Source organism: Biomphalaria glabrata, chromosome 14, assembly GCF_947242115.1.
Source record: "Biomphalaria glabrata chromosome 14, xgBioGlab47.1, whole genome shotgun sequence".
Lineage (NCBI taxonomy): Eukaryota > Metazoa > Mollusca > Gastropoda > Planorbidae > Biomphalaria > Biomphalaria glabrata.
Window position 1 is genome coordinate 8,915,602 of NC_074724.1, and position 21,801 is coordinate 8,937,402.

General features: G+C 32.9%; 1 protein-coding gene across 2 annotated transcripts in view; it reads right to left on the reverse strand.

The window, feature by feature from the left end:
• Nucleotides 1–2,044: 2,044 nt before the first annotated feature.
• The window catches only part of LOC106051968 (uncharacterized), a 58,565-nt gene continuing 38,808 nt past the window's right edge, over nucleotides 2,045–21,801 (reverse strand). Inside the window, exons 14-39 of one of the 2 annotated variants that reach the window (XM_056011401.1) lie at nucleotides 19,857–19,910; nucleotides 19,136–19,189; nucleotides 18,898–18,957; nucleotides 18,688–18,741; nucleotides 18,462–18,515; nucleotides 18,062–18,115; nucleotides 17,835–17,888; nucleotides 17,153–17,206; nucleotides 16,664–16,717; nucleotides 16,437–16,490; nucleotides 15,749–15,808; nucleotides 15,496–15,549; nucleotides 15,091–15,144; nucleotides 14,873–14,917; nucleotides 14,649–14,702; nucleotides 14,422–14,475; nucleotides 9,461–9,514; nucleotides 9,182–9,235; nucleotides 8,941–8,994; nucleotides 8,542–8,595; nucleotides 8,316–8,369; nucleotides 4,786–4,845; nucleotides 4,530–4,583; nucleotides 4,129–4,182; nucleotides 3,904–3,956; nucleotides 2,045–3,279 (exon numbers count right to left, since the gene is read on the reverse strand). In XM_056011401.1, coding sequence (XP_055867376.1) covers nucleotides 3,244–3,279; nucleotides 3,904–3,956; nucleotides 4,129–4,182; nucleotides 4,530–4,583; nucleotides 4,786–4,845; nucleotides 8,316–8,369; nucleotides 8,542–8,595; nucleotides 8,941–8,994; nucleotides 9,182–9,235; nucleotides 9,461–9,514; nucleotides 14,422–14,475; nucleotides 14,649–14,702; nucleotides 14,873–14,917; nucleotides 15,091–15,144; nucleotides 15,496–15,549; nucleotides 15,749–15,808; nucleotides 16,437–16,490; nucleotides 16,664–16,717; nucleotides 17,153–17,206; nucleotides 17,835–17,888; nucleotides 18,062–18,115; nucleotides 18,462–18,515; nucleotides 18,688–18,741; nucleotides 18,898–18,957; nucleotides 19,136–19,189; nucleotides 19,857–19,910 — 1,394 coding nt within the window. In that variant the 3' untranslated portion in view covers nucleotides 2,045–3,243. The remainder of the gene's footprint in view (nucleotides 3,280–3,903; nucleotides 3,957–4,128; nucleotides 4,183–4,529; nucleotides 4,584–4,785; nucleotides 4,846–8,315; nucleotides 8,370–8,541; nucleotides 8,596–8,940; nucleotides 8,995–9,181; nucleotides 9,236–9,460; nucleotides 9,515–14,421; nucleotides 14,476–14,648; nucleotides 14,703–14,872; nucleotides 14,918–15,090; nucleotides 15,145–15,495; nucleotides 15,550–15,748; nucleotides 15,809–16,436; nucleotides 16,491–16,663; nucleotides 16,718–17,152; nucleotides 17,207–17,834; nucleotides 17,889–18,061; nucleotides 18,116–18,461; nucleotides 18,516–18,687; nucleotides 18,742–18,897; nucleotides 18,958–19,135; nucleotides 19,190–19,856; nucleotides 19,911–21,801) is intronic. The other variant, XM_056011402.1, reaches the window with a different exon arrangement.

Genomic DNA, 21,801 nt, shown 5'->3' on the forward strand with positions numbered 1-21,801 from the left:
CCCCCCTACCAGGGGTTTTGAGTTTAAGACCCCCTACCAAGGGTTTTGAGTTTAAAACACCCTACCAGGGGGTTTTGCATTTAAATCCCCCTCTTCTATAAAACCAAAAAAATGCAAACGACAATCCCAAAATTCCAAGAGCACATCTAAGGAAGATTTTTTTTATTTTAAACCCCTCTCCAAAAATTCCGATAAACCCCTCTTCAATATAAAAAAGCAAATTACACACTCAAAATTCTATGAGCATAGCCAAAGGGTTTTCAGTTTAAACCGCCGCCAGCGGGGTTTCAAGCTAAAAAATAAATCTTCAAAAAAAAAATAAAAAAAAAATTTTGCAATCAAAATGCTATGGGCGTAGCCAAGCCTATTGGGTGTTTTGAGTTTAAATTTCCCTTCAGAGGGGTTTGATGCTAAAAAAATACCTTCAATATAAAAAAAAAGCAAATTACACACTAAAATTCTTTGAGCGTAGCCAAGCCAATGGGGGGTTTTGAGTTTCAATCCCTCTCCTCCAGATGGCTTTTTTAAAAGTTTAAAACTCCTCAAGATAGTTTTGAGTTTAAAATCCCCCTACAGAGAGTTTTAAGGTTTTATTTCTAAAGCAAACTACAGTCATCGAAATTCTATGACCGTAGCTAAATGTGGTTTTGAATAAAAAAAACAAAACAAAAAAAAACTCCAGATATATTTTGGTTTAAAACCCCCCAACAGATGATTCTGATGATAAAACATCCCTTTTCGATATAACATCTAAAGCAAAATAGTCAACTAATTCCAAGATCGTAGTCAAGAGAAATTACACATATCTACCATTGGCTGAGATTATTAAGGTTGTGACAGAGCGTTGCATGAGGTTTGCGGGACATGTTCTCCGACAAAATGAATTACGCATAATAAGAGTTGCGATGACATCCTAGTACAACTTGGCGCCACACTTTCATGGAGGCCCTCAGAGCAGGTGGGAAGAGGCTGCAGACATCGCCAGTGACAGATTTCTGTGGAAACAGCTTGCCAGCAAATGCGCCGAACGGCGCCGGAGGGTCTAAAGTCAGTAAGAGTAGCACATTAGGTTTTTAAAATAAAACTTTTTGATAGCAAAATAATGCACTGTAGGTACCTCTGATTATGCATATAGTTGGTTTTCAATACCAGGAATAGTGCTTGGCGGAGGGGCTTCGCCCCGCACTGGAGGAGCTCTCAGCGCTCCCCCAGACCCCTTGCTGGCAAGGGCGAGGAGTCTACAATTTTTTCACTAACTCCAGGAAGAACCTATTCTGGGGCACAATAAACGTCTTTCAAAAGAATGAAGGGTCAGAATGTAATAGAGATTAATTATGTACACATATACACACACATCCACCCCCCCCCCCCCCCGAAAAAAAAAATCCTGGCTACGCCCATGTTACAGACGTTACTTCAAAAAAGAAGAAGATTGCGTCCTACGTGTCATAATAATAATAATCTTTATTGTCCGTATGGAAATTTGTCTTACAATTTGTACATTACACCAAACAAAAAACTTGCATTTAGTCTTGCATATTAACCAGTGACCTAAACTCCACCAAGTCACTGGTTTACCTGGCCCGCTCAGGCAACCCATTCCATGCTCTAATAGCGCAAGGGAAGAAGGAGCTTTTGTACAAATTAGTCCCAGCATATGGAACGAGTAATGTGCCTTTATCTTTGTTTCTTTCTGAGTATTTTACTAAATTTTGTTTTTGTATTTGAAGATTATGGTTCAGTGTTTTATGTATAATTGCTACTTGTCTTCTCGAATACAATAGCAATCAACAAACCGAACGCTCAAAGAGATCTGCTCAGTGCCTGAGATATATGTACTTTGAAGTTTGGCGCTCATGACATCTATTTGTTTAATCATTGTTGCGTAGGTTACATCTCGTAAGTGTATTTAAACCGACACACCATAATAAAAAGGTAAAAAAACATTATTAGGAAACATGTGCATGCTTTCAATATTGATTTTTGAAATATACAGAACACTATATTAATCACAAGGTTAAAATAATTATAACATGTCTTTCAACTTGCTTACAACAACAAGCACTCGCCATTCTGTGCTCACACATTTCTCACATTTCATTAGCCGTTCATTTCTTTAAGACATCGCTGTCTGTCGTTCAAAATAAAAAGCATCCTAGTCATGGAACAAGTATTAAATCTGTCCATAGACTTACACTCTCTATAAATAACAACATAGAATTATATTGTTCTTGTTTATAAGATTACGACTTCCTTATAATTTTGAAGATAAACTGTGTGACTTCGCTACTCGCAAGGCTCGTAAAGTTTATTTGATCGTGATTTTGTGATAAGAATGATTAAAAATACAAAGACGAAATTATTACTAATACGAATGAGAGATTAGTTAATTAATTAATTTTACCAGACAGAGTCAGTTTTTAAAAGCTTAAAAAAAAAGGAGATGGGATCACAAATTTAAAATTTCTATATGGCATACAAATGATGGGGCAAGGAGGCTGATTGTAGCCATTTATACAACCTGGACAGGTCGACATTTACAGAAACGCAATAGTTTTATACTTTAACATACACAGTTATAGTTTTTCAATTTCATTTAAGTAATTTTTGTTTATTTTTACTGCATTTTATATTTTATTAACATTGATTTTTCTCGGCATCAAATATTTACACTTTGTATGTGAGCAGGTCAGGAGGCGCTACAGAGTGAGAGATACCTATTTGTTCTGCTCAACATTTATTCATTATAACAGTAGGCAGATGGTAGCTCTACTGTGTGGGCCCAATCTGTGCACCTCAGCATGCGACCAAGGGGCTAGAGTCGCCTAAACGACCAGACAGCACAACTAAGCTAAACTAAATAACTAAACGGAAGAAACCAAACTAAATTTATATAACAACTTATACACACTTTATTTACATGAAACCAAAACAACAGTAATAAAACTAAATAAACAACTAATTAACCCTACTTAATATATACTATAACAACTACAAACACTATCCAACAAACCAAACCCAAATAAATCCACTAGTTACTAGTTCACAATAATCCACCAGAATATCCTACAAAACAATAAACCACTAAAATTACCTACAAAACATTAAACTATTGTAACTGACTTTTCTAATCTAAACCTCACAACTACTAGATCAACAGGGCAGAATTATACAACAGTTTTGCAGCTGTTTGGCAGTAAGTAGCAAGTAAGGCAGCAGCACAATTATGCAGCAGGCTGCTAGCTACACAGCAGTCACGAGTACGACAGAAATAATAGCCTGCAATTACAAATATAAACAAACATAAGACATAAAACAAATAAAATGATGGATTAGATCTAGACTAACACATACTTAAAACAATATACGCAGGTAATAACAATCACCTTCATTTAGCTGAAAGAGCCATACATTAATGATACCCAATTAAAAGCCTACGCCACAACACTTCTTCTTCTTCTTCTAGCCAGCTTTATTGCTGCTGAGCTGTGAGCTCTTTTGCAGACTGTGCCAAGGAAAAAAAGTTTGCTGTTTTCTTCAGTTGTTCAGCACTGCCGTACAGGGTGTTGGTTACGCCACAACACACGTTGGGCCAGACAACAATAAACATAAATCTAGGTCTAGGCTCAACAAAGCCGCCATCATGGAGCGTTGAGTAGGGCGCAGCCATCTTTTACATTAAAAAATTAAAATAAAAAACATGCCAATATGTTACAGCCGTTATTATCACAATATTATAATATTGTTATGACTTCGACATGCACACCGTGCATTGATTTTGATAAATCTCTAAACAAATTTTACACCAAACTACATCTATCTTTTTATCTAACAATCAATTTTCAACTGCTAAGAAACCAAACGGAAAAAACAAAAATTAATACAATTAAAAAAAAAAGTTACCCGATTTTTAAAGTCTGTAAGCATTGGTTTGCTGACTATGGATTCTTTCAAATCTGTAAACAAATTTTACACCAAAATAACTATTTTATTTCATCTACATCTACATTATACAAATATGTGTACATTGTCAAACTACATCTAAATTTTTATCTCACAATCAATTTTAAACTGCTAGGAAACCAATCGCAAATAAAAAGTTTATAATAAAATAAATAAAAATAATACCCGGATTTTTTAAGTCTGTAGGGATTGGTTTGCTGACTTTCGATTCTGACAAATCTGTAAATAAATTTTACATCAAAATAACTATTATCATTTATCTTCATTATATGAATATGCCTACATTACAAAACTACATCTATCTTTTTATCTAACAATCAATTTTAAACTGCTAAGAAACCAATCGCAATTGCCACGAATTTTTAAGTCTGTAAGCGTTGGTTAGAGGACTATTGATTCGGATAAATCTGTAAATATATTTTACACCAAAAAAAAATAAATTATTATATTTCATCTACATGTACATTATACGAATATGTGTACATTGCCAAACTACATTTATCTTTTTATCTAACAATCAATTTTAAACTGCTAAGAATACTATTTGGAAAAAAAAGAACTGTTACCTATATCTTTAAAGTCTGTAAGCGTTGATTTGCTAATTATGGATTCTGATAAATCTGTGAAAAATATTAACACCAAAATAACTTTTTTTTTTCAACCACATGTACATTATACGAATATGAGTACATTTCCAATCTACATCTATCTTTGTATCTAACAATCATTTTTAAACTGCCAAGAAACCAATTGCAAAAAAAAAAAAGAATTAATAATAATTAAAAAATAAAATAAAATAAAAATAAAAATAACAACTGTTACCTATATGCCTATCTTCAAAGTCTTTAAGCGTTGTTTTTCTGACTATGGATTCTTTCAAATCTGTAAACAAATTTTACACCAAAATAACTATTTTATTTCATCTACATCTACATTATAGTAGGCTGGAAACTTGCACCAAGCAACAAAAGAAGAAAAATTAAACTGAAAAAGAAAATCCCTGTCATGCGACTGGCCACTTGGAATGTCAGGACAATGTGTCCTGGTCTCACTGATGATCTAAGGCAGATCGACGATGCAAGGAAGACGGCAGTTATAAACAACGAGCTAAAAAGGCTACATATTGACATTGCAGCCCTGCAAGAAACCCGACTGGCCGAAAACGGCATGCTCCGCGAGACTGACTACACTTTCTTTTGGAAAGGGAAAGCACAGGATGAGACTCGAATACATGGTGTGGGCTTTGCTGTCAAGAACAGTCTTCTTCCCATGATAGTCCCTCCAGTTGGTGGCTCGGAACGGCTACTAAGCATAAGTATGATGACAGCATCTGGAAAAGTCACTCTAATTAGTGCCTATGCCCCCACACTATGCTCGCTTCAGGAGGACAAAGACAAGTTCTATGAAGACCTCAAAGAAGCCATTGCAAACATTCCTCAAAAAGAACATATGATCCTTCTAGGTGACTTCAATGCCAGAGTAGGATCAGATCACACTACCTGGCCAGACTGTCTTGGGCTTTTTGGAATCGGAAAGATGAATGAGAACGGACAAAGACTGCATGAATTCTGCACATACCATAAGCTCTGCATTACCAACACATACTTCAGAACAAAACCACAGCACTGTGTCTCATGGAGGCACCCTAGGTCTGGGCACTGGCACCAGCTGGATATGATACTGACACGAAAAAAGGACATTGGAAATATACTGCTGACACGTAGCTACCAAAGCGCGGATTGTGATACTGATCATACTTTAGTGTCCTGCCGGACAAGACTGCTGCCAACTAAGATCCACACTTCACAGGGAAAAAGAAAATCACGCCTGAATACTACTAGCACAAAAAATCCTGATCTTTGCACCGAATTTGAGAACAAATTAGAGGAATCTTTTAAAGACTTCTCTGTGACTGAGGTAGAAAAAAGCTGGACGTTTATGCGTGATACAATCTACCTAACATCATCACTGGTCTTTGGAAACAAAACCAAGAAAAGCGAAGACTGTTTTGAAGCTAGTCTACCAGAAATGGAAACTGCCACTACGAACAAGAGAGCAGCCATGCTAATCTACAAGAAGGATCCCACCCCAAGCAACTTAAAAAGGCTCAGAGCTGCACGTAACAATGCCCAAAGAGTAGCGAGACAATGTGCTAACAAATACTGGCAGGAGCTATGCGAAGATATTCAATCTTGTGCCGACTGTGGTAACATAAGAGGACTATATGAGGGCATGAGAAAAGCCTTTGGACCTCACACCAGCAAGTGTGCTCCGCTCAAGTCAAAAGATGGCTCAATCATCAGCGATCGTGCGCTGCAAATGGAACGATGGGTAGAACACTATGCAGAACTCTACCAGATTGAAAACGCCATCTCACCAAATGCTGTTTCCTACTTCCCATCACTTCCAGTTTTGACGGAATTAGACGAAACGCCCTCAGTAAAGGAGCTGAGCATTGCCATTGACATGCTTGCACATGGGAAAACACCCGGAGGAGATGGCATTCCTGCTGAAGTAATTCAGGCTGGAAAACATGCCCTAATCAAACCACTCCATGAACTGCTAAGCTTGTGCTGGGAACAAGGAATGGTCCCCCATGAATTGAAAGACTCCAACATTGTTACAATTTATAAAAATAAAGGCGACCGCTCTGATTGTAACAATTACAGAGGCATCTCACTGCTTAGCATAGTCGGAAAGGCTTTTGCTAGAGTATTACTAAAGCGATTACAGATCCTGGCAGATCGTGTTTATCCAGAGTCGCAGTGTGGCTTTAGGGCAGGTAGATCTACAACAGATATGATTTTCTCTCTGCGGCAGCTACAGGAGAAGAGCAGAGAACAAAAGCAGCCCCTCTTCATAGCTTTTATTGATTTGACCAAGGCCTTTGACCTTGTTAGCAGAAGCGGTCTGTGCTGTACTAGAGAGAATCGGCTGCCCAAATAAGTTAAGAAAACTAGTGTCAGCTTTTCACGAAAATATGCAGGGCACCGTTCAGTTTGAAAGTTCTTCCTCCAGGCCATTCTCCATTAAGAGCGGTGTAAAACAAGGATGTGTACTGGCCCCTACACTATTTGGCATCTTCTTCTCAGTCGTACTATCCAGTGCTTTTAAATCCCTAGAAGACGGAATATACATCCATAGCAGATCCGATGGAAGGCTCTTTAACCTGGCACGTCTTAAAGCCAAAACGAAAAGGCGTCGTATCTTGATAAGGGAGCTGCTGTTTGCTGATGACGCGGCACTCGTATCTCACTCACAAGGAGGTCTACAGAAGCTAGTGAACGCCTTAGCAGCTGCTTGTCAAGAGTTTAGTCTTACTATAAATCTCTCTAAGACCGAAATCCTGGCACAAGACGTCGCAGAAATACCTATAATACAAATTGGGAACCACACCCTTTCAGTGGTGCAGGAATTTACCTACTTGGGTTCAACAATTGTCAGTAACCTAAATTTAGACATCGAGCTGACAAAAAGGATAGGAAAAGCTACCACAGCATTGGCAAAACTCTCCAAGCGCGTCTGGGAAAATGGTAAATTGACCACAGCGACCAAAATCCTAGTCTACAACGCCTGTGTTGTGAGCACTCTCCTTTATGGCAGTGAAAGCTGGTCAACATACATGTACCAAGAGCACAGATTGAATAGTTTCCACTTGCGCTGCCTGAGACGCATAATGGGCATCTCTTGGTGGGACCATGTCTCCAATCAGGAAGTTTTGAGATAGGCCAATATGAACAGAATGTATGCTCTCCTGACACAAAGAAGATTACGCTGGCTCGGACATGTCACCCGCATGCCAGATGGTAGAATCCCAAAAGATATCTTATATGCTGAGCTTGTGGAAGGAGTCAGACCCAAGAGCAGCCCAAGACTAACATATAGAGATGTCTGCAAGCGAGACATGAGAGCCTCAGGCATCATTGAAAGTATGTGGGAAAACATAGCCAAAGACCGGAGTGCATGGAGACAGACTGTGCGTGCTGGGACAACCCTTGCTGAGAGCAAAAGAATTGAAGCGGCTTTAATCAAGAGGGAAAAAAAGAAAGCTGCCCTGTCTGCTAGCCCTAAATCAGAGGCATACACATGTACGAATTGTGGCAAAGTCTGCCGTTCTAGAATTGGCTTGATTAGCCACACCAGATTCTGCCCCGTCTCAAGATTAAGCCAAAACCAGTGACTCACTTGGGCGCATCCATTTCGAGACAAAAGGAGCCTTATATAATAATCTTCATTATATGAATATGCCTACATTACAAAACTACATCTATCTTTTTATCAAACAATCAATTTTAAACTGCTAAGAAACCAATAGCAAAAAAAATAAATAATACAATTAAAAAAAAAGTTACCCGGATTTTTAAAGTCTGTAAGAATTGGTTTGCTGACTATGGATTCTTTCAAATCTGTAAACAAATTTTACACCAAAATAACTATTTTATTTCATCTACATCTACATTATACAAATATTGTACATTGTCAAACTACATCTAAATTTTTATCTCACAATCAATTTTAAACTGCTAGGAAACCAATCGCAAATAAAAAGATAATAATAAAATAAATAAAAAATGATACCTGGATTTTTTAAGTCTATAGGGATTGGTTTGCTGACTTTGGATTCTGACAAATCTGTAAATAAATTTTACATCAAAATAACTATTATCATTAATCTTCATTATATGAATATACCTACATTATAAAACTACATCTATCTTTTTATCTAACAATCAATTTTAAACTGCTAAGAAACCAATCGCAATTGCCACGAATTTTTAAGTCTGTAAGCGTTGGTTTGAGGACTATTGATTCGGATAAATCTGTAAATATATTTTACACCAAAAAAAAAAACTATTATATTTCATCTACATGTACATTATACGAATATGTGTACATTGCCAAACTACATTTATCTTTTTATCTAACAATCAATTTTAAACTGCTAAGAATACAATTTGAAAAAAAAAGAACTGTTACCTATATCTTTAAAGTATGTAAGCGTTAATTTGCTAATTATGGATTCTGATAAATCTGTAAAAATATTTACACCAAAATAACTTTTTTTTTTTCAACCACATGTACATTATACGAATATGAGTACATTTCCTAACTACATCTATCTTTTAATCTAACAATGAATTTTAAACTGCTAAGAAACAACTTGCGAAATAAATAAATAAATAAAAATAAAATTAAGAAAAAAAAAAAAGAAAGTTACCCAGATTTTTAAAGTCTGTAAGCGTAGGTTTGCTGTTTATGGATTCTAATAAATCTGTTAAAAAAATTTGCTGACTATTGATTTTGATAAATCTCTAAACAAATTTTACACTAAACTACATCTATCTTTTTATCTAACAATCAATTTTAAACTGCTAAGAAACCAATTCCAAAAACATATTCAATTACTTAATACATTAAAAAAAAACAACAACGAAAAAACCAATTCCTAAAAACATAATTAATTACTTAATAAATTTAAAAAAAAAAAAAAACATACCCAGATTTTTATAGTCTGTAAGCGTTGGTTTGCTGTTTATGGATTCTAATAAATCTGTTAAAAAAATTTGCATCAAAAGAGTAAGAATTTTATAAAAGAAAATGGGATTACCGAACTCAATTTCTAACATTGTCTCTGTCCTTAAATTAGAAGGAAGTTAAGAAATGTGTCTGTATTTAGTTTGCCAGCTTTAATTTTAATTATTTTTTTAAATTTGTTTTGTTTCTGTGCACCTAGTTTTTTCATTTCCCTTTATGCCCAGAGCCCTGTCACAGTCTTAGTTGACATTGCATGATCTTAAGTTCACGTCATGTTAAGAGTTGAAAAGACACGTGGAATTCCTGATGTAGAAAACAGGAAGTAGAATGAAAAGTTGACTTGGAGTTCAGTCAAGTCAAGTCAAGTCAGTAAGGTCTTGCTCCCGGTCCAGGGATGTTGGACGTTTCTTCCTGGACTGGTGTATATATATGTATATAGCATGAAAGTCACTGGACTAGTGATTGTTGTTTAATAATATTTGAGAGTTGATTTCATTATGTGCTTATTGAATATTAAGGTATTATTCGTATTTCAATGGATATCTATAGTTGAAGCTTCAGTGTCACTAGTAGTAATTGTTCTTATTGTTACCCGCTGAGATGCGGACGTGATTGATACTTTTGATACCGCTGTTATGCGGATAGGATTATTATTTCTTGACTTGTAGCACTAACAAGGAGTGCAGTATATTATTATTATGTTGTAAATAAACTTCATGTTGTCTGCTGAACGGACTTGGGTCAGTCTCTGGTATTCGTCTTGTTATTCATTTACATTTTTGGCGGCCAGTATGTTGTGTTCTAGACACGCACGGACTCAACTCAAACACCACTCAAGCGAAACCAGTCACAAGTATTCAAGTAGATCATCATTGAACTAACCTGAGCCTGCACTTTTTCACCAGTTGACCTGACCTGTATTTACTAGAGTCCACTTTATCATTGACCAATTCGAACTTAACATCAATAGCTTGTTTATTTTAAAGATGGTCAATGCCTATTTCTCCACTATTGTCGACATCTTGAGATTTAGCACGGCGTGACATCACCATCGGCAGAAACCGAAGACAGCTGATACATTTGTGTGGGTGAAAAACTCAAGGCGTCGCTCGAAGACAGCTGATACATTTGTGTGGGTGAAAATTCAAGGCGTCGCCTGAAGACAGATGATACATCGTTTCCACGTGAGCGCTCGTCACCAACTCTTGACACGCTCTTGCATTGTCGAGGTTTCAGCTTACATTGCTATACAGAAGGTCCTCCATTTAGACCTCTGTTCACTTATGGTCATTCTAAATTTTTCAGAGACTTTACATATTTGGATTATCTAAGCTAAAATTTTCCACTTAGGTACTGTTGGATTATTTATATGAATGTTCAAGTACTTTTGGATTATTGATCTTTGAAGTTGAAGTTGGACTAACTTGTACCTATTGGCGCTCTCCTAGTCATCGTTGTACGCTGAAGAAATAACACGTGCCTGCATTACTACACCTACCTTTTGGATTATCTTATTGGATTATTTGGATTACCTGTTGGACTTGTGTTAATTGTAAAGGTCAAGCGGAAATATTTTTTGACATTACTTGAGCATTTGAGCCATCTTATGGCATATGACTGGATTATTTTACTACTATTTTGATGCTCACATTGATGTGTATTCTCAATCGGATTACTTAGTTACCTTACCCATGGATTATTATTGAACTAATCAAGCTGTATTTGTATTTGACAAGCTACAAGAGAGGATTAATCTACATCAGTCTACAAAAGAAAGTCTGTAAGTTATAATTAAGGATTGAATATATTTATATGATTAATAAAGTACATTGATTTTGCTGTGGTATAGCAGTAATTGAAGTTGATTATATATAGAGTTAGTGATTGATAACTCTTGGAACCATATTAAATTGATTTTCATTATCTATATTTGTTACTTTCAAGGGCGGTCGGCGTGGGTCTGTCTTATGTTTTGAGACTGAAGCGGCACAATTTATTTGTTACGTTCCATTTCACTTCATCTGATAGGGATCTTTAGGGATTTTCTTTTTGTTCTCCTAGTCCTAATAAGGTCCGAGTAGACCAGCCTTGTTCGGTAGGGACTACTAGATCATTTAGAATTTTTTTGTTTAGTCGTATATAGTTTTGTTTGTACAATCGTAGTGTGATTTCTCTTTGTATTCATATTGTTTGTTTGTGTAAGTCTCGTATTTACATATCGGTGATTCTTCTGTCAAAGTCTTCTATTTATTGATTTCTTTTAAAGCAGACTGTATTGTTATCTATATTGTTTTTGTGTTTGTCACTTATCCTTTAATTTATCTCTTTATTCTCTTATTAATTTAATTTTTTTTTCATTTCACTTTTTTCACTGCACATATAACATGTTACAAAGATATATTTGAAGTAATAATATTGTGTACATATATACTATCACTTGAATTAGAGCCTTATTTTTTTAGCTCTTGTACTTATTTCTATTGATACATTTCTCATACTATGATCATATTTTGTGTTGACACATTTTTTGGCACAACACTTGTTACTATTGATTACTCAAGAATGGAATCTATGGATGCCATATTCTTCGTAAATGTTGATTGTATTCGTACACATGACACTTTAAAAAGTCATATGTGTCCAAATTTTTGCAAATATGTAAATTATTTTTTCATGAGTCAATTTGAACAGAACTCAGTCATATTGGAACCTGAGTATGTAACACTATTTATTGAAATGTATTTTTCATTTTTTCAAATGTACATAATCTTTGTAAATTGTATAGATTCGATTGTGACATTGATCTTCACTGATGAATTTATTTTTTCCCACATCATTTTTGAAGACTATTTGAGCTTAATTCGAGGCTTGAAACGATATACTTGATGATATGTAATGCAAACAATGATTTTTTCAAAAGAATATTGTATTTAATTAGTGAGATCTATTTGAGCATTACTGATGGCTTGAAATATAATTGATACTGTGTAATGCAAACTTAATCTTTGAAAGAGAAGATTGTATTTGATATGAGAAGTATTGGAGCATTATTGATGCCTCGTGAAGTAATATATTTGATGATGTGTTGTAGACACTGATTTTTTTAGAAGATTGTATTTAATAGGAGAAAATTATTGGAGCATTATCGAGGGCTCGTGAAGGAATATATTTGTTGATGTGTGATGTAGACACTGATTTTTGAGAAGAATATTGTATTGATATGAGAAAATTATTGGAGCATTATTGATGGCTCGTGAAGTAATATATTTGATAGTGTGTGATGTAGACACTGATTTTTGAGAAGATTGTATTTAATATGAGAAAACTATTGGAGCATAATTGATGGCTCAAGCAATATATTTGATATTATGTGATGATAACACTAATTTTCGAGAAGAATATTGTATTGATATGAGGAAACTAATGGAGCATTATTAATGGCTCAAAGCAATATATTTGATGATGTGATGTAAGCACTGATTTTTTTAAAGTACATTGTCAATATTTTTTCATTTGACCATGTAACCATTGTCAATATTTTTCATCTGATTATGTAACCTGATGGGATAAACTTAGTATATTTGTATACAAGCATTTTTATGACTGCTTATTCCTTTGTAAAATTAATATTGAAAGCATTCTTTTGATAAATTTAGAATTTACTTTGAAATTTTGTGTAAAGAAAAAACACTTGCTTTTTAAGTAATGTTGACAACTATGAGTATTGTCTACACAGACAAATATTTTTTCAAATATTGTAAGGTCAAATGAGACCATATATTAGTCTCATCAAATTTTTTGATAGCATGATAAGACATGTGCAAGAGATTGTAGAACACAATGTACATTTGTATATACTATTTTTTCTCTCAAAAGATGCGACTACACATATAATAGTATTATTACTTAAATTTTAAAAGATTTTTACAAAATCTTTTTTTGAGGGAAAGGGCGTAATGTCACAGTCTTAGTTGACATTGCATGATCTTAAGTTCACGTCATGTTAAGAGTTGAAAAGACACGTGGAATTCCTGATGTAGAAAACAGGAAGTAGAATGAAAAGTTTACTTGGAGTTCAGTCAAGTCAATTCAAGTCAGTAAGGTCTTGCTCCCGGTCCAGGGAGGTTGGACGTTTCTTCCTGGACTGGTGTATATATATATATATATAGCATGAAAGTCACTGGACTAGTGATTGTTGTTTAATAATATTTGAGAGTTGATTTCATTATGTGCTTATTGAATATTAAGGTATTATTCGTATTTCAATGGATATCTATAGTTGAAGCTTCAGTGTCACTAGTAGTAATTGTTCTTATTGTTACCCGCTGAGATGCGGACGTGATTGATACTTTTGATACCGCTGTTATGCGGATAGGATTATTATTTCTTGACTTGTAGCACTAACAAGGAGTGCAGTATATTATTATTATGTTGTAAATAAACTTCATGTTGTCTGCTGAACGGACTTGGGTCAGTCTCTGGTATTCGTCTTGTTATTCATTTACAAGCCCCTATCACACCTTTGGCTCCCATTGCCCCCCAAAATCACGAAAACGCCCCAGGGGGCGATAGCACCCCCGTTGAAAACCACTGATCTACATCTACAATATACGAATATGTGAAAATGTGTACATTTCCTAACTACATCTATCTTTTAATCTAACAATGAGTTCTAAACTGCTAAGAAACAAATTGCGAAATAAATAAATACAAAAAAATAAAATTAAATTAAGAAAAAATAAAAAGAAAGTTACTCAGATTTTTAAAGTCTGTAAGCGTTGGTTTGTTGACTATTGATTTTGATAAATCTCTAAACAAATTTTACACCAAACTACATCTATCTTTTTATCTAACAATCAATTTTCAACTGCTAAGAAACCAATCGGAAAAAAACAAAAATTAATACAATTAAAAAAAAGTTACCCGCATTTTTAAAGTCTGTAAGATTTTGTTTGCTGATTATGGATTTTTTCAAATCTGTAAACAAATTTTACACCAAAATAACTATTTTATTTCATCTACATCTACATTATACAAATATGTGTACATTGTCAAACTACATCTAAATTTTTATCTTTTAATCAATTTTAAACTGCTAGGAAACCAATCGCAAATAAAAAGATAATGATAAAATTAAAAAAAATTGATACCCGGATTTTTTAAGTCTGTAGGGATTAGTTTGCTGACTTTGGATTTTGACAAATCTGTAAATAAATTTCACATCAAAATAACTATTATCATTAATCTTCATTATATGAATATGCCTACATTACAAAACTACATCTATCTTTTTATCTAACAATCAATTTGAAACTGCTAAAAAACCAATAGCAAAAAAAAAATAAAAAAATAATACAATTAAAAAAAAAGTTACCCGGATTTTTAAAGTCTGTAAGAATTGGTTTGCTTTCTTTCAAATCTGTAAACAAATTTTACACCAAAATAACTATTTTATTTCATCTACATCTACATTATACAAAAATGTGTACATTGTCAAACTACATCTAAATTTTTATCTCACAATCAATTTTAAACTGCTAGGAAACCAACCGCAAATACAAAGATAATAATAAAATAAATATAAAATGATACCCGGATTTTTTAAGTCTATAGGGATTGGTTTGCTGACTTTGGATTCTGACAAATCTGTAAATAAATTTTACATCAAAATAACTATTATCATTAATCTTCATTATATGAATATGCCTACATTACAAAACTACATCTATCTTTTTATCTAACAATCAATTTAAACTGCTAGGAAACCAATCGCAATTGCCACGAATTTTTAAGTCTGTAAGCGTTGGTTTGAGGACTATTGATTCGGATAAATCTGTAAATATATTTTACACCAAAAAAAAAAAAAAAAACTATTATATTTCATCTACATGTACATTATACGAATATGTGTACATTGCCAAACTACATTTATCTTTTTATCTAAAAATCAATTTTAAACTGCTAAGGAAACAATTTTGAAAAAAAAAGAACTGTTACCTATATCTTTAAAGTCTGTAAGCGTTGATTTGCTAATTATGGATTCTGATAAATCTGTAAAAAATATTTACAACAAAATAACTTTTTTTTTTCAACCACATGTACATTATACGAATATGAGTACATTTCCAATCTACATCTATCTTTGTATCTAACAATTATTTTTAAACTGCCAAGAAACCAATTGCAAAAAAAAAGAATTAATAATAATTAAAAAATAAAATAAAATAAAAATAAAAATAACAACTGTTACCTATATGCCTATCTTCAAAGTCTTTAAGCGTTGATTTGCTGACTTTGGATTCTAATAAATCTGTAAAAAAAAAAATTGCATCAAAAGAGTAAGAATTTTAAAAAAGAAAATGGGATTACCGAACTCAATTTCTAACATTGTCTCTGTCCTTAAATTAGAAGGAAGTTAAGAAATGTGTCTGTATTTAGTTTGCCAGCTTTAATTTTAATTATTTTTTTAAATTGGTTTTGTTTCTGTGCACCTAGTTTTTTCATTTCCCTTTATGCCCAGAGCCCCTATCACACCTTTGGCTCCCATTGCCCCCCAAAATCACGAAAACGCCCCAGCGGGCGATAGCACCCCCGTTGAAAACCACTGATCTACATCTACATTATACGAATATGTGAAAATGTGTACATTTCCTAACTACATCTATCTTTTAATCTAACAATGAATTCTAAACTGCTAAGAAACAAATTGCGAAATAAATAAATACAAAAAAATAAAATAAAATTAAGAAAAAATAAAAAGAAAATTACTCAGATTTTTAAAGTCTGTAAGCGTTGGTTTGTTGACTATTGATTTTGATAAATCTCTAAACAAATTTTACACCAAACTACATCTATCTTTTTATCTAACAATCAAATTTCAACTGCTAAGAAACCAATCAGAAAAAAACAAAAATTAATACAATAAAAAAAAAAGTTACCCGCATTTTTAAAGTCTGTAAGATTTTGTTTGCTGACTATGGATTCTTTCAAATCTGTAAACAAATTTTACACCAAAATAACTATTTTATTTCATCTACATCTACATTATACAAATATGTGTACATTGTCAAACTACATCTAAATTTTTATCTCACAATCAATTATAAACTGCTATTAAACCAATCGCAAATAAAAAGATAATAATAAAATAAATAAAAAATGATACTCGGATTTTTTAAGTCTGTAGGGATTGGTTTGCTGACTTTGGATTCTGACAATTCTGTAAATAAATTTGACATCAAAAAAACTATTATCATTAATCTTCATTATATGAATATGCCTACATTACAAAACTACATCTATCTTTTTATCTAACAATCAATTTTAAACTGCTAAGAAACCAATCGCAATTGCCACGAATTTTTAAGTCTGTAAGCGTTGGTTTGAGGACTATTGATTCGGATAAATCTGTAAATATATTTTACACCAAAAAAAAAACTATTATATTTCATCTACATGTACATTATACGAATATGTGTACATTGAAAAACTACATTTATGTTTTTATCTAACAATCAATTTTAAACTGCTAAGAAACTAATTCCAAAAACATATATTTAATTACTTAATAAATTAAAAAAAAAAACAACGAAAAAACCAACTCCTAAAAACATAATTAATTACTTAATAAATTAAAAAAAAAAAAAAAACATACCCAGATTTTTATAGTCTGTAAGCGTTGGTTTGCTGTTTATGGATTCTAATAAATCTGTTAAAAAAATTTGCATCAAAAGAGTAAGAATTTTAAAAAAGAAAATGGGATTACTGAACTCAATTTCTAACATTGTCTCTGTCCTTAAATTAGAAGGAAGTTAAGAAATTTGTCTGTATTTAGTTTGCCAGCTTTAATTTTAATTATTTTTTTTAATTGGTTTTGTTTCTGTGCACCTAGTTTTTTTCATTTCCCTTTATGCCCAGAGCCCCTATCACACCTTTGGCTCCCATTGCCCCCCAAAATCACGAAAACGCCCCAGGGGGCGATAGCACCCCCGTTGAAAACCACTGATCTACATCTACATTATACGAATATGTGAAAATGTGTACATTTCCTAACTACATCTATCTTTTAATCTAACACTGAATTCTAAACTGCTAAGAAACAAATTGCGAAATAAATAAATACAAAAAAATAAAATAAAATTAAGAAAAAATAAAAAGAAAGTTACTCAGATTTTTAAAGTCTGTAAGCTTTGGTTTGTTGACTATTGATTTTGATAAATCTCTAAACAAATTTTACACCAAACTACATCTATCTTTTTATCTAACAATCAATTTTCAACTGCTAAGAAACCAATCGGAAAAAAACAAAAATTAATACAATTAAAAAAAAAAGTTACCCGCATTTTTAAAGTCTGTAAGATTTTGTTTGCTGACTATGGATTTTTTCAAATCTGTAAACAAATTTTACACCAAAATAACTATTTTATTTCATCTACATCTACATTATACAAATATGTGTACATTGTCAAACTACATCTAAATTTTTATCTCTTAATCAATTTTAAACTGCTAGGAAACCAATCGCAAATAAAAAGATAATAATAAAATAAATAAAAAATGATACTCGGATTTTTTAAGTCTGTAGGGATTAGTTTGCTGACTTTGGATTTTGACAAATCTGGAATTAAATTTGACATCAAAAAAACTATTATCATTAATCTTCATTTAATGAATATGCCTACATTACAAAACTACATCTATCTTTTTATCTAACAATCAATTTGAAACTGCTAAGAAACCAATCGCAATTGCCACGAATTTTTAAAACTGTAAGCGTTGGTGTGAGGACTATTGATTCGGATAAATCTGTAATTATATTTTACACCCAAAAAAAAAACTATTATATTTCATCTATATGTACATTACACAAATATGTGTACATTGCCAAACTAAATCTATGTTTTTATCTAACAATCAATTTTAAACTGCTAAGAAAACAATTTGGAAAAAAAAAGAACTGTTACCTATATCTTTAAAATCTGTAAGCGTTGATTTGCTAATTATGGATTCTGATAAATCTGTAAAAAAAATTTACATCAAAATAAAAATTTTGTTTCGTTTACACGTACATTATAAGAATTTTGTGCATTGCCAAACTACATCTAGGTTTTTAACTAACAATCAATTTTCAACTGCTAGGAAACCAATCGCAAATAAACAAATAATAATAACATTTTCAAAAAATTTTACCAAGAATTTGTAAGTCTATAGGGATTTGTTTGCTGAATTTGGATTCTGACAAATCTGTTTAAGAAATTTTACATCAAAATAACTATTAACATTCATCTTCATTAAATTAATATGTCTGCATTGCGAAACTACATCTATCTTTTTATGTAACAATCAATTTTGAACTGCTAAGAAACCAAGCGCGAAAAAAAAAAAAAAAAGAATTTTTACCAATATGCCTATCCACAAAGTGTCTAATCGTTAATTTTCTGATTATGGATTGTGATAAATCTGCAAAAAAAATTAGGGCAAAATAACTCTTTTATTTCATCTACATGTACATTATACCAATTTGTGTACATTGCAAATCTACATCTATCTTTTTATCTAACGATCAATTTTAAACTGCTAAGAAACCAAATGCAAAAGAAAAAAAAAAAAACATTAATAAAATAAAAAAATAAGTTACACAGATTTTTAAGGTCTGTAAGCGTAGGTTTGAGGACTTTGGATTCGGATAAATCTGTAAATAAATTTTACAGCCAAAAAAAAAACTATTATATTTCAACCACATGTACATTATACGAATATGAGTACATTTCCAATCTACAACTATCTTTGTATCTAACAATTAATTGCAAAAAAAAAACATAAAAAAAAACGAAAAAATAATAATAAATAAATAAAATAAGAACTGTTACCTATAGGCCTATCTTCAATGTATTTAAGCGTTGATTTGCTAATTATGTATTCTGATAAATTTGTAAAAAAAAATTACGGCAAAATAACTCTTTTAATTCATCTACATGTAGTAAAGTTCCCCTTTTAGATCTTGTGGTCTATAGGGCAGATGATGTAAAGCTCATCTGTTTCTGTGGCCTACGGTTAACAAGGGTGTCATGTGGCCAGCACAACGACCAACCGCCTTTACTTTTTCCTAACTAACATTAGAGCTGGGTGGACTCGAAATTAAAAACCCCAGTCTTCACCAGGATTCGAACCTGGGTCCCCAGTTCGGAAGCCAAACGCTTTACCGCTCAGCCACCGCGCCTTATACGAATATGTGTACATTTCCAAACTACATCTAGTTTTTTTTTTATCTAAAAATCATTTTTAAACTGCTAAGAAACCAATTGCAAAAAAAAAAAAATAAAAATTAATTACTTAAAAATAAAACAAAAAAAACTTACCCAGATTTATATAGTCTGTAAGCGTTGGTTTGCTGACTATGGATTCTAATAAATCTGTAAAAAAAATGCATCAAAATAACTATTATATTTCATCTACATCTGCATTACAAGAAAATGTCTATTGCCAAACTACATCTATCTTTTTATCTAACAATCAATATATCACTTCTCAGAAGCCAAGTAAAAAAAATTAATTAATTAATTTAAAAAGTTACCAGGATACCGGTATATAAATTCTTTAAATTCTAATAAATATGAAAAGAGAAAGTCCATTTTTTAAAACTAAAAATAACATTATTTGTATTTGATTGGCGAAATTCCCCCCCCCCCCCCCCCCCCACAAAGCCAATTGGAATTCAGTTACTGATTTTTTGCTTTAAATTTGTTTATTTTATGAGAGACTTTACTACTAAACCATCACTTGCCCCAGCGCAGCCAACGGGGCTTTGAGTTTAAAACCTTTTACCAGGGGGTCTTGCAGTTAAATTAGGCCTACCCTATTCTACAAAAACAAAACAAGGAAATCAAAATTATGTAAACGAGAATTCTGAAATTCCACGAGCATAGATAAAGGTGGTTTTGATTTTACCCCCCATCCTTCCGAAATTTACGATAAATCCCCCTCTTAGTAAAAGACCATCCATACATCAGTCACAAGATTCTAATAAAGTAAACAAGAGGGGTTTTGTGTTTAAAACGGCCCACCAGCGGAGTTCGCAGCTAAAAGCCACCTCTTTAATATAAAAAAGCAAATTACACACTCACAATTCTAGGAGCCTAAACAAATGGGTTTTGAATTTAAAAACCCCTTCAGTGGGAGGGGGGGGGGGGTTGAAGCTACAAATACATCTTCAATATAAAAAAAAGCAAATTAAACACTCAAAATTCTATGATCTTAGCCAAAGCACTAATGGATCCAGAACATTGGAGTGGGAGGCGATTTTTATTCAAACCCTAACCCCAATGCAGTGTAAACCCTAACCCTAAGCATAAACGCGCGCAAACCATATATAAGCACCGACGCCAAAAGTGTTTTCTTGCATTCTTCACTACAGAAACGCATTATCCGGACATCTACAGCTCAATATTTATCTTTTTAAAAAGGACTTTTTAAATGTTTTACTCAAAAACAATTATTCTAATATAAATTTACAAGCTTTTACAACCGATTTGTTCCTTGAAAAGAAAAGACACCCCACATATTTAGATTAACACTTTTAGGATTGCCGCTGAAAAAATAAATATTTGAAAAAAAAAAAAAACAGTTATGTTGATTCCCTTCTATTGACAGCTAGGGGTCTTGGGGAGCGTTGTCAGCTTCCCCAGTGAGGATCGGGGGAAAGCTCCGACGCCAAAATCGTTTTCTTGCATTCTTCACTGCACAGACGCATTATCCTGGCATCTACAGATCATTATTCATCCTATTAAAAAGGACCTTTTGAATAATATTTTATTGGAAAAATATTCTAATATGAATTTACAAGTCCTTACTACTTTGCAAAAACAACCGATTTGCTCCTTGAAATGATAAAATACCCAACATATTGTTGAACCCTGTTCCTCTCTGACTAACCATTTTTTCCTCGTGCGAAGTAGGGTGACTTTTGTTTATGCTGTTGGACGTAAATGACCTTTCCTAGTGTGTAAGTGTGTTAAAAAACTTTAGTTATGAGTTTGGATTTCTTGACTGAGGATTGAGGACAGTATTTCTTTTTATCAGGGATATTAATTAATCATAGTTGCATAGTGCTTCTGCAATCGGATAGATACCAGCGATCCTGAGAATCTGAGAGTTATTTTCTTTAATTAAATCCCACGTCATAACAATATTTTAAGACTTTCAGGATCGCCGCCGAAAAAAAAAAATGTATTCGGAAAAAAAATGCTTATTTGTAAGTGATAAATTTTGTTCAATAGGCATGTTTGTAACTTTGCTTTGTTACAG